Genomic DNA, 12989 nt, shown 5'->3' with positions numbered 1-12989 from the left:
CCAGCATCAGATTCCAGTCCAGGTTTGGCTGTGAGAATTAGGATGCTGCTGCTGTTGGGAAATCTGCAATGTGACCCTAAGAAGTCACATAATTCTTCATGCCTTGGTTTCTTTGACTATAAAATCATGATTTTGCCTCACATGAACACTGCAAAACTCAACTTGATCAATGTCAGAAAGTACCTGGAGACCCCCATGCATGATGCTGTACAAAATAAAGAACAAGCTTATTTCAAACTATTCTTGGCTTTAAGATTCGTATGTGCATATGTGTCTGAATGACAATCAGCAATGTGCTGCTGGGTGACAACAGTTAAGAAAGATTAGAAGATTTAAGAAGATAATGCATAACGTGAAATTAAATGGAAGCACAGCCACAGAAAATATTCCATTTGCATCCTAAAATAAATGATCTCTTAAAGGTTCTTTGATCCAGTACATTCCTTGACTTACCGATTCTCTGAGTCCAATAAAGGTTTACAAGCTTTGCTCTCTTTAAAGAACCAAAAGCATGAAATGATCTCTGAAATGTTCATTACCACTCTTAATTCAATATTTTCAAACACATTGACTTCCACATTTTTAGTTGGTTCATAGATGTTCTCTGTTCCTTGAGAATTCAAGTAACACCCAAGATCTTCCAAAATGTTAGAAATCTGCAATGCAAGAGGACAGATTGTTTTGTATTTATTAGCAACTAGCTTTACTTGCTTTTTCGCATGCAATTACTTTTAAAGGATGATCTTCTGGAAAAGCTTTCATAAATTAATAATGCTTCAGAATGCCCAAATATGAATACAAATTATACTGAAATAACACCTTCATCATACCTTCATTTTGTTTGGTTTTAGTTTTGGGTTTATTTCATTTCTACTCTCAAACTTATTCATAAATATGTTGAATTCTACTGCAGGAGGAAACACTACAGGATTCCTGTTGAATTAGTTAATTCTGTTCTCTAGACAGACATCATAGAACAATTTTAGCCAGATACACGATAATTTCCCTTAGTGATATAGGCTATTCTTTACTCTCATTTTTGTTTTCTTTCATGTAGAACCATAGGAAGACACAGAACTCTAATACAACATTTCTGTGACCTCAATGCAAAGGCAGGGCCAGAAGATTTTTTTTTAGCATCCCGCTGCCTGTCACAACATCATCTGGCTAGATTGCTCCTCAACTCCTTGGTGGCTTTACTAGGCAAGGAACGTTTGGGCCGGGCACCTTCACACTTTTCATTTCCTCACCATTGCATACGGCTAAAGGAGAATCGCAAACAGAAAGAAAGTATTCTACAGTCATTCTGAAACCCACTGACAGATTAATAAGTCTCTAAGCTTAGCCGCAGCAAAAGATGACAAGTACATATGAAGTAGTGGCAAGAACATCTGAAGAGTAGCCCTGAATGTCTCCCTTACTTTGGTGGGTGAAATTTATCTGGTGTAATTTTATGAAAGGACAGAGTTCATTGCATCCTCTGCAACGCACTGTGCTGGCCAGTTGGTTCTTCTCATTCTTTGCTCCTTCTTTGTTCCTTCCCTTGATCTGAGAAGTATCTAGAGGTAACACCAATATTCTGCTTTGATACAAGGACAGCCCAGTTTTGACTGGTATACCTTCATTTGTTATCCAAATTATTATTTGTCCAGGAATGAAAAAGATTTCATAAGACTAACTTGAAACAAGAATCCTCAGGAAATATTTTAATCTCGGGTCTCTGCTTTATAATTTAGTTGCACACCACCTCTTCTTGGCCTTCTGCCATTTAGAGTCAGAAGAGAAGGAAAAAAAAAAAAAAGTATGTGATTCCCTATCCAGCTTTGGTGTCTCAGTCAAGGTTTAGACCAGGCAGGGATTTACGGGCTTTGGTGGTGGGAATAGAGGGTGGTGCAGCTTCCCCATCACTCCCAGCAGCCGTGACACACACACACACCCCCCGTGGCAGGCCACCACTTCACACCATGGCATTGGCAATGCCCTCTTAAGGGCACACAGTTTTTTACATTGATATGTTTCCAGCAATATTCAGCAATATCCAGGCATGCTGATGTGAGACAACATCAAGGCAGCAATTAAAACATCAGTTTTAGAGAAAACTGGTACTTATCTACTTACAGTTTCAAAATATGAATTGTGATATGTATTTCCCTCTAACCTGTTGTCATACTTGGCCTAACCCTGGTTATTTTGATTGTGACATCACCACAGCCTAAAGTTTTAGGTTGTTGTGAGCTTCTGGGAAGGTATTTCGAGAATGGACAGGAATATTTTATAAGCAACTCATTCTCTGTTAGATTACCTTAGGAGATACCAACGTCTCTGGTGTTCCTAAACCTTCATCCTTCTGGCTAATAAACACACATGTGATCTCAGATGTATTTTGATTCAATGCAGAACTGAAAGTAACTGCTGTCATAACAAGAACTGTAAAACAGAAATAGAAAACAAATGTAATCATATCTAGGTCTCTGCTCAGGGATAATAATTTTAGTAAAAATAAAATACAACAAAACTGTAGGAAGATTACATCTTTTTTGTTAAAAAAAAAAGCAAAAGGAATATGCAGATATATTGTGTGCATTTGCAAACTCTGCATTGTGCATTGACGCTGAGTGGAAGCACTATTTGGAGAACCTTTCAAAAGCACAGACAGATCATATTTTAGAAGTATGTCCCACAACACTGCAGAAAACGTCTAAAGACAAAAGCCTCTATGTGATGGAGGCTCCTTTAGTAATCACACTACAAAACACAGGCTCCCTCTTGCAGCTCACTTCTGCATCAGTGTCTCTGAAAGGGCCCTGCAGCACCAAACCCTGCAGCCGCAGGCCAGCATTTGCCCATCGTGAGCCAGAGGATGATAATGCACCGTCCCTCCCATCGGCACTAAGGAGATGTCAGGGTCAGAAACACTCCCCAAGCATCCCTCGCTCCTGCACACAGAAATGGCAAAATAAAGTCCTTCAACCTGGCTTTGGAGCCCACAGTCAGCTTGCCCAAGGACTCACGATCTAGTCTTCCCTTTACCTTCTCTCCGGGACAGGCTGTATTTGATCTGACATAACGGACACTCTCCTGAGCCTTCCTGGTGTGGATCTGTGCACCCCAGCAGCTCACAAGTGAGGTCCAGGTTAGATGCTTCTTCCCTTGAGCTGCTGTTCACAGCCTTGCATTCCTACCCCTCCAGCAAGTGAGCAAGAAAGCAATTCCCCCTATTTTGAGGAAAGCAGATGCAGAAAGTGGAGGGCAAGGAAGAGTAAGCCCATGGCTTTCTCCTGTCTTCTCCTTCTTCCACACCTCCCTGGCTGTCTTGCGCCCCAGGAGCCCATGCAGCCAGGGCAGCTCACTTGCCAGCTCCCAGCCCTGGCAGGAGTAACAAATGTCATTGCTCCTTATGCATAAGGAGCAGTGTGGGAAAGCTTCTGGTGCCTCAAAGGCATCATCTCTCCAGAATGCTTCATATGAGCCTTTCTGCAGGGACTGCAGCTTGAAAAGTCACCTTTTAGCCTTAAAGGAGTTATATAGTAACCATGTCCACCACCATTGCACATAAACAAGAAAAACAGAAGTAAGACTGCACAACTGGCAGGGTGAAATATGTCTGATTCCTATTAAGTCCCTAAAGATTTCTGCCTTCAGGTCTTGGTTTTTTGCTTTCCTCCCCCCCCTGCCCAGCCCCCAACTCCTGAGATGGTTGGACATAAAGCAAGGTGCAGAGTTGAACAGAGGAAAAAAGGTAAATATATCAGGAAGCACTTGAAGCGTGAAAGTAATGAGATTATTCCTGCAGGTGATGGAAGGAGCAATGCTGGAAGAAGGAAGAAATGAGTAAGAGTTGCTGCTATCCCCTTTGATGTTTGTGCCTCCTGGAGCTGCCTGAGCTCTAAGCTGGCAACACTTAGACAAGCTCTTCTCAGCCCTCTTGGCAAATGTGGATTAAGACTGAGTCCTTCTCATTCAGTCACCTAACATACACTTCATTTTGGTTGCCAGCTTTCCACAGTATGGACAGGCAATGGTCTGCTTCTGCAGACGACTGAGGAAGATCTTGTCTGTAATCCCTACGAAAAGTGAACAGGACTTCTTTGTGGAGACATGTATCCCCCTCCACTGGCTGTAATGTTGGCACTTCTTGAGACAGTGAGTGCCAAAGGGCAGCTGAAAGGCAGGTATGCATTAGGCATACACCAAGCACGCTGAATTCCTCCCCATCGATGCAATCCAGGTTTCCAGCCCTCCCATTAGCCTTTCACCAAGTCCTTCTCTACTCAGCTTTCTCCAGCTCTGTTTGTTTATTGGCACTTCACCTTTCGCCCTTTTCAAACCTCACAGCCAGGGGCTTAGCTGATGGAAACCCACCTATGACGTCCACTGATTTCCAAGACACACCAGCTGAAACCACCTAAAAATATGACCTCAAAAGTTCAAGTCATCTGGCCTGTTGAGAATTCCCTTGCTTCAGCTTTCTGATCTGCAAATAGTTTTAGCTTCTGATTGTACAAGCCAAGCTAATTTATTCCTGGCATTACTCTGCTTTGCTCACGTTACTTTGTTAGCAGGATGCCTAGTGTCACAGTAGGAAAGGGAAGGATGTATTTAAACACCAATGGGGAAAAGATTTGCAGCCAAAAGTTAGGCAGAAGTAGACAGATGTAGCAACCAGACTGTGAGCGAGACATGCAAACAAGGTGTCTGATGAACTGGAACTGCATCTGTAAAGGACAGTATGTGGGAGTATATGACGGAAGAGGGAGCAGTGAGCACCCTGACACCCACGTGTGCCAGCTGGACTTGATGATCTTAAAGGTCTTTTTCAACCAAAATGATTCCATGATTCTATGTATAAGAGAAAATGGGACTCTTTGTCCTGTTAACTGCTAGAGCTTGTCACTGCCATCCTCTGCCTTTATTCCTTTGAAATCCAGGAAGGTTTTTTAGGGTAAGAAAAGGTATTTTAAACCTGAGATGATTCCAGCTGCTTTACAGTGAGAAAAAATGAGTAATGCGATAGAAGTATTTACACGATATGGAGTGGCCTAAATTCGTGTAGGTCTTAGAGAAATACATTACATCATTGACAAAAAAGAAAATGAGAGCATGAATGAGCCTTTCAAAAGAAGCAGAATCAAGGAAAGAAATATTGGGAAAGCGATAACACTCTGATTCACCATCGTGATCTTTCAGCTGCTAGCTGGCCTGTTCAGGGACTGCTGTTATGGTCTGCACGTCAGTCATCCTCCCGAAAGCCCAAAGAACGCACGGCAGAGACTGAAAGCACTGGGTAAGAATATCAAATATGTAGCATGCATAATCATATTGTGTATTGCCAAACTGTAGTGAAGCTGGAATGGAAATAAATTGCTGCCTCTGAACAATGTTTGTTTATGCCTGCTTTCCATCGTCATTATCTTTTTATAGGTTATACAAAAATAAATGCAGTAGGAGAAATCCTATTCTCACTGAAGGCAGACAAACCTCTAGTTGCCACAGACTGAGTCAGGATTTCATCAAGATGTGTAGGCACATACGTGGGGAAATGCCTGTACAAGTCAAAAAGCAGGTTTACATGTTACGGTGCTGAGAAGAAAGGCCTGAATCTACTGGAGAGGTATCAAACCAAGAAGCTATGTTTAAGCTAGTTTAGCTATCAGATGGTTCACCTAATGGAACTGCTTACAAAATTTTATTTTCAAATGGGGGATGACTAAATAAACCTTTGAACACTGGGAAAGCCACTCCACAATACCTTGAAAGTCTGAGTTTATCAGAAAGAGAGGAGCTGAGTAACTGGAGCACTATGAAGGATGAAGAGAAAACCTTTCTCTTCGTCCCAGGGGATGCATCTTGTGTTTGAGTTCAGCTCAGCTATTTTACATAGCAGTAAGGCCTTTTCTAGACGTAGAACAATCTTCCACTCTGCTTTACAGCTCAGGAGACTTTCATGAAGCAAACTATGTTTTGCTTCTTATTTGACTTCTGACTGTTTTCTCTGGGTGAGACTCTCTGGATCGACTTTCCAAAATGTTCCTCTTGATCTGGAAAGGTAGAAGGCCTCTTTTTTCCTATAATTCTCCCATACTCATGTGCTGCCAGAAACAAATCTGTAAAAGTGGTGATGTGGATGAGCCTATTATGCATGCATTAACTCCTAAAAACCCCACACCTCTGCATGTCGCTGCCTTTTTCTCCAAGCAGTGGATCCAGAAGTGAGAATTTTACTCAATACAAATATGATAAAAATCAGAGGGAGGCAGGATAGGTAGAAAGTACTGATTTTAAATGAATTTCTATCTTTTACCCGTATCTTATTTCTCTCCCATCAAACTTAACTTTTCTCCTTCCTCATCTCTTAGCACACCTTCCTTCTTCAGTGTCTTCACCCTTTCAGCTTAAATAACTCCCCGCTTCCAAAAAAAAAATAAAAATGCAACCTGTGAATTCATTCTCACATGATGATGGGGCCAGAAGTGTTGCTCCGTGTTGCAGAATAATATCCGTGTTAGAACAAGGTTTAACAAGCAAGGTGGGTGACAAGCTGCCTCTGTTGCAGCTCACACTAATTGTCACTAGTTGTTGTAACACTGGATGGGGTACGTCTAGGTCAAGACCAGTCATTTATCTGGTCTTACCAGTTAATTACAACAAACATCACATGAACTGATTTAATTATTTACAATCATGTTCAAGCATGACTGAGATTTGAGATGGGAAAAAAAAAAAAAAGCTTATAGAGTGTGGTAGCTCTTCAGGAGGGTTTAGTGGAAGGGAACTAAGAATCTCTAGACTTGAATCACTGAGCAGGAAAGCAGTGAGGAGTGGAGTAGGGGAGGCCGTGAGGTTTTGGAAAATGCTTAATTAGGCTCTGTGTAGTGAGAAAAAAAAATTAATGAGAAAGAACACTGATATTATACAGTGTTCTGGAATGCTACTCTCACCTGCCAGTCTTGTTACCAATGCCTGCAACCTCCACCCGGATTATTTTTCCACCCGGATCCGCTCCCCCCCCCCCCCCCCCCCCCGCTTTTACCACCCGAACCCGTCCAGGCTATTGGCCATTACACGTTACTCCTTCCCGGGGCTTTTCTGCCGTGCGCGGTGACCGAGAGCTGCCAACACCAACGCACCGCCGGGGGGGGCAGAGGGCGGCCGCCAGGGGGCGCTGCCGCTCCGCGCAGCCCCGCGGAACCCCGCGGAACCCCGCGCAGCTCCGCCCCCTGCCCGCGGGCGGCCGCGGCTCGGTGCTACCTGCGGAGCGGGCGTTAGACAACAGAGGCAGCGCTGAATACACATTCGGCCCTTTGAAGTGCCGGGGGTATTTTCCCGGCCGGTAACTAACTCGACCAGTTTGGCTCCTGTTCGCTTGCGAAGGAGCTGCCCCGAGGGATTTTTTTATTCTTAGGAAATGAAACGTGAAACAAACAAACAAAAATCCTTGGAATTTTTTTCATACATTAAATCATCGATGATTGATTTTGTTTCTTCTATTCTTCCACGGGGTCTCTAGCAAATATTTTCTGATTTTCTATTAAAAGACAAAAAGCTTAAAAATACTGACCCTTTCTGGGGAGATCCCATGGCTATCCTTGCATGGCTCAGGTAGGATTCTGACCCAGTTCTATTCGGTTTTTTTGGGAAAGAAAAAAAAAAGAAAAAAAAAAGTATTTTTGCACCAAAACAACTCATGGATATACAGTAAAAACTTCCTACTCAGCACAATACGTTCAAGTAGGTTGTGCCCCTATTTATACAGTGGTCTCAAAAGTGCTTCTTCTGAAGAGATATTAAACCCAAACTTAGTGTGGCAGCGAATGACCATTTCTAATTCGTCCAGTGCAAGTGCCAGCAAAGGGTTCTGCCACCTCATAACTTACTTACTTTATGTCAGCTTCTGTAGTAAAACTACACTGCCTCTGCCTAAGAAGTTTGCTTCCCTACTCCTTCCAAATTTAATCTATGTCTGAATCCACAAGATCTCCTTTCAACGTATGAGAAAAAGAGAAGTTTGCTCAATCTGCATCAGGAACATTGCTGCCAAGACCTGCCTACTCCATCGTTTACCGCATGCAACAGGGAAGACTGCACACAAATTAGTTTTCTGTATTTGTAATTTTCCTCATCTTTTCCTCAACTCTCCCTTTTCAGATCCCAGATGAAAACAGCTGCAAGAAATTTATTCTTCCACATTTTTTTTAATATACCTAATGACTTGACCACCATTTCCAAGAACTTATCCTCTGTTTTGTTATGTCTTAACATATTTTTGGTACAGATTTCAGCAAACTTCATCTTTTGGATAAAATGATGCCTTTCAGTGCTAATACCTTTCTTCTTAGAGGAGGACACTCAGCAGCTCTGCCTATGGCTCATTGCAGCCATAAATTATGTACAGATTTTAACAAATAATAATTGAGATGGCTGAAGATTTCAAATAAGGTATCACACTGGAGATGTATTTTACACTCCTCTGCTACAGAACCAAACAAAACCTTCTCCAACAAAACAGGTAGCTCGGAGTCAGCAGAGTTACACCCGTTTTTTTACTGATTACTTTCAGATATGTTTGCTCCAGTGCCTTACGTAGTAAAAATAAGTTAATGATGACACAAAGTGAAGGCATGCTTTTCACATGATACTATTACATATCCAACTTTATTGACTACTTTTGCCATTTACTTTATTGCAGACTGATATTCAAATTATGATCTGTGATTCACATTGTGATTTCAGCATTCATTTAAGCCAGGACGAATAACAATCCAGTTTGACTGATTTATATATTTCTATCATTTTTCAGACTTTCTAATCATATTGGGACTGTTGGTTGATGAGAAGCTCAACATGACCCGGCAGTGTGCACTTGCAGCCCAGAAAGCCAACCGTGTCCTGGGCTGCATCAAAAGAGGTGTGACCAGCAGGTCGAGGGAGGTGATCCTGCCCCTCTACTCTGCTCTCGTGAGACCCCACCTGGAGTACTGCGTCCCGCTCTGGGGGCCCCAGTACAGGAGAGACATGGAGCTGTTGGAGCAAGTCCAGAGGAGGCCACAAAGTAGATCAGGGGGTTGGAGCACCTCTGCTATGAGGACAGGCTGAGAGAGTTGGGGTTGTTCAGCCTGGAGAAGAGAAGGCTCCGGGGAGATCTAATTGCGGCCTTCCAGTACCTGAAGGGGCCTACAGGAAAGATGGAGAGGGACTGTTTACAAGGGCATGGAGTGACAGGACAAGGGGTAATGGTCTTAAGCTGAAGGAAGGTAAATTTAGATCAGATATAACGAAGAAATTCTTCCCTGTGAGGGTGGTGAGGCACTGGAACAGGTTGCCCAGAGAAGCTGTGGATGTCCCCTCCCTGGAAGTGTTCAAGGCCAGGTTGGATGGGGCTTTGGGCAACCTGGTCTAGTGGAGGGTGTCCCTGCCCATGGCAGGGGAGTTGGAACTAGATGATCTTTGAGGTCCCTTCCAACCCAAACCATTCTGTGATTCTATGATACATGTGCCCTCCTGAGTACCTGAGACTTGCTGTTCCTCTGGGAATGAGTTGCTGTTAGTGAGGGATTGTGTACATTTATGATCAGCCCAACCCCTTTAGCTGTTGCAGGCTTCTTCGCTAAATACGAGTTGGCCCTAGCACCATGTTGTTCCTTAATTTATGGACTTGCTTTGAAATCACCTTTTTGAGTTCTCAGTTTATGTCAGTAACTCATGGTTTTATCTGAAAAAAAAAATAATAAAAATCTCTTTAGCATGAAGCAAATGCTGAAGGCTGAAGCAAGCAAGACATTTAGCTCCATTTTATCTCTCTGTCCTGCTTCTTCTGTTTTTTGTTTACCTGGGCTTGGGTGAGGAAGGACTGCGAGGTTATATTCAAACCCTTGTTTGCCTTTCATTTCACTAACTTTCCATTGACCTTCCCTGTGAGTCCGAGATAAAGGCACTGCTCAAGCAGCTGAACTGTTATTTTGCTTGCTATTATTCATTTTGTCTGCTTTGCATGGGACTAGCTGAATGAATGCCAGCCCCTCCACAGGTGCCCCGAACTGTGATCCTGTGGTGACTTCTCTGTTTGGGCTGGTGCTCACAGGGAGCTTGCTGAAATCCCTGGCCCACAGTTTGGGCCATTCCAGCCACTTGTGATCCAGTTTACATCTTTGGAACTGCTGAGGACACCCCTTTTTGGGAAGTGGCTGAAAAGTGGCCGAAAAGGCAGTGAACCTCAGCTACCATGGCAACCTCCCTCAGTAAGAACCTACATTGTGGCTGGTTCTTCTTCTGCTTCTTGCCCACATCTTCTGTCCTCTCAGGGGAGCTTTTTCTTGGCTCCCACATCACCCAGAGCTTTCCAGCCCACTAAGTGTGGTGAACAATGGTATCCTGAGCTGCATTAGGCATATTGCCAGCAGGTCCAAGTCCTTCCCCTCTGCTCAGCACTGGTGAGGCTACACCTGGAGTGCTGTGTCCAGTTCTGGGCTCCTTAGTACAAGAGAGACATGGACATAATGGAGAGAGTCCAATGAAGGGCCACAAAAATGACTAAGGGACTGGAGCATTTCTCCTGTGAGGAAAGGTTGAGAAAGATGGGACAGGGAAGGGAAAGATGGGAGAAGAGAAGGCTCAGGGAGATCTTATAAATGTGAAAGGAGGGTGCAAAGAGGATGGAACCAGGCTCTTTTCAATGGTGCCCAATGACAAGATTAGAAGCAATGAGCACAAATTTTTTCACCATGTGGGTGACTGAGCACTGGCACAGGTTGCCAAGAATGGTCATGGTGTCCATCCTCAAAAGCCATCTGGACAAGGTCCTGGGGAGGACCAGGGTTCTAGGTGGCCCTGACTGAGCTACTGGTTTGGACCAGATGACCTCCAGAGGTCTCTTCCCGCCTCAAGCCCTCTGTAATTCTGCGAACAAAGGGATAATTCTGTGGGTAAAGAAGCGCTGGTATGATAACACCATGGAAGTCTCTCACTAATCAGAAAGTGGCACTGGGCTGTCCTTGTTCTTGACTGTCCTCTAGAGGATGTTTGCTCATGGGGATGGCATGTTTGTGCTATTTAAAAGCTGGATAGACAACCCTGAAGCAAAGCAAACTGATGTGTCTCATCCAATGATATTAGTAAGCTTGCTTTAACTCTTTTTTTTTTTTCTTTTTTTCTAAACTGCTCTGTGTTTAAGTACTGCAGTCTCATTACCTGACATACTCTTGCACTTCTACTGTCATCAGTGGAACTACTAACTTCTTGCCAAGCAAGGGCTACTTTATTTAAGTACCTAAAGTTAACGGTATGAGATTCCTGGCACCTCATCAACAAGAAGAAGATCTGCCCAAAAGAGAAATGAAAATAGAAGATGGCAGATAATGAAATGATACTACTTCTCATCCTAGTATTTCCACAACTGACTCTAGTATATTGTCCTTAATTTCCTGGAAAAGGGGGTGAGGAGGGAACACAAGCAGCTTGAACTGTGTATGGGGGAAGGATGGACAGAAAGAAGGAGAGTGAGAGAGAATGGTTTTGCTACAAAATATGAAAAGAAAAAATGAATGCAAGGTATTTGATAAAAATGGTAGTTGGTATTTCATAGCAAATTTGGCAAAATAAAAAAAAAATACTAGTTGTTCTTATTTATATCATTATGAGGTTAGGGTTAAAAAACAATTGCAATTCCCAAGCAGTTGGACAAATGTAAAATCCAACATACTCCTTAAAGAGCATGTAACAACAAAACACTTCTCAAATCCATTAGAAATCTTATCTACACAATTTAGCCTAGACTACAAAGAAAGGAGTAAATAATGCCTCACCTTTACAACAGTAACAGAGCTAAATATCCAGGTGATAAGCTAGCTTTTCTGTCTGTTTACCCTGTTCAGTGTTCTCAGCAGTTTTTAAGGAAGCACCTGAGAAAAATTAGGGAGCCATTCCTTCCTTTGGATGAGAAATAGGCACGCAACGTTTATCCAGCTATCTGTCTAGCTTTGCTATCATCTTATTTCTCATTAAATATAGAGGAGGAAAGAAGAGTCTATCCTTCAAACACACCTGCAATTTTTAGGGTATTATCTTTGTTTGAAGGGTTACAGATTCCTTAAGGAAGCATTTTGCATCATGTTTCAGTTTAGAGTCCTACAGCATCTTCTTAAATGTATTTCTATTAACAGCAATAGGGTTAAGCTATATGGGAAATAAGGGCTTCCTGCCCATTTGAGAAATGCCACTGTTTGTGGGCTCTGGACTGATTTTTTTGGTCTCTATTTTCCTTTTAGAAGTGTTTGATCACTGGGATTAAACAGTCCTTGTCCTTTTCTAGTGTTACTATAAAAAAACTGAAATTACTTTCTGCCTTCATCGGTCATCCACTCCTGCTTTTCCACATTTTTAATTCGTAAATGTTTTACTTTCCAATTTCATTCCCTCTGCTGTTTGCTGGACTTTTTCATCCCTGCCTTTCGCAGCGAACATCTCTATGAAGATTTTCAGAACGCTTAACCCAATGCCCCAAACCAGCTTCTCAGCTCCCAGTTTCCCTGAGTAAGCAGATCATGTACTGGCCTTATCCAGCTTTCACAGCCGGCTTGCACCCAGGTTTTTGCATGTTTCAGGAAATAGACTGTAGTCAGGATCAAACTTGATTCCCCCTGCGGTGCTCATTGATTTCACCTTCATGCCAGTGGCAGGGCTCAGCGCCTGAACTTGCTCTGGAATGTTTGTCAGCTGGTTTGTCAGTGAGAAACTGGTGTATTGCTGGGAGATGGACAGATCCTGCAGACGGCTGGGTCCCAAGCATTTCTGGGGTTTTCCTGAAAAAGCAGAAGTGTGCTGGCCCATCTTGTATTTTCCTGGGTCCCTGCCACAGGAATGTAATGGACACTTGTGTGTTCTGTGAGGGTTTTTTCAACCGTATTGTCCTATAGTTTTTGTGCAATCAGACACACCACAATCTAATCCAGAGCTTGTTAGGGCCTGAGTTTGCGGTCCTTGCTCATATAAAATTT

General features: G+C 43.0%; 1 protein-coding gene across 2 annotated transcripts in view; it reads right to left on the bottom strand.

The window, feature by feature from the left end:
• FLT3 (fms related receptor tyrosine kinase 3) overlaps positions 1-12989 on the bottom strand; it is a 48052-nt gene that overhangs the window by 29236 nt on the left and 5827 nt on the right. For both annotated transcript variants that reach the window (XM_075742097.1, XM_075742098.1), the window contains exons 2-3: positions 2303-2427; positions 454-656 (exon numbers count right to left, since the gene is read on the bottom strand). In XM_075742097.1, the coding sequence (XP_075598212.1) occupies positions 454-656; positions 2303-2427 (328 nt within the window). The remainder of the gene's footprint in view (positions 1-453; positions 657-2302; positions 2428-12989) is intronic.

This window comes from Balearica regulorum, chromosome 1 (assembly GCF_011004875.1).
Source record: "Balearica regulorum gibbericeps isolate bBalReg1 chromosome 1, bBalReg1.pri, whole genome shotgun sequence".
Lineage (NCBI taxonomy): Eukaryota > Metazoa > Chordata > Aves > Gruiformes > Gruidae > Balearica > Balearica regulorum.
Note: the sequence above shows the minus strand (reverse complement) of the source record. Positions and strands in the feature narration are given on the sequence as shown.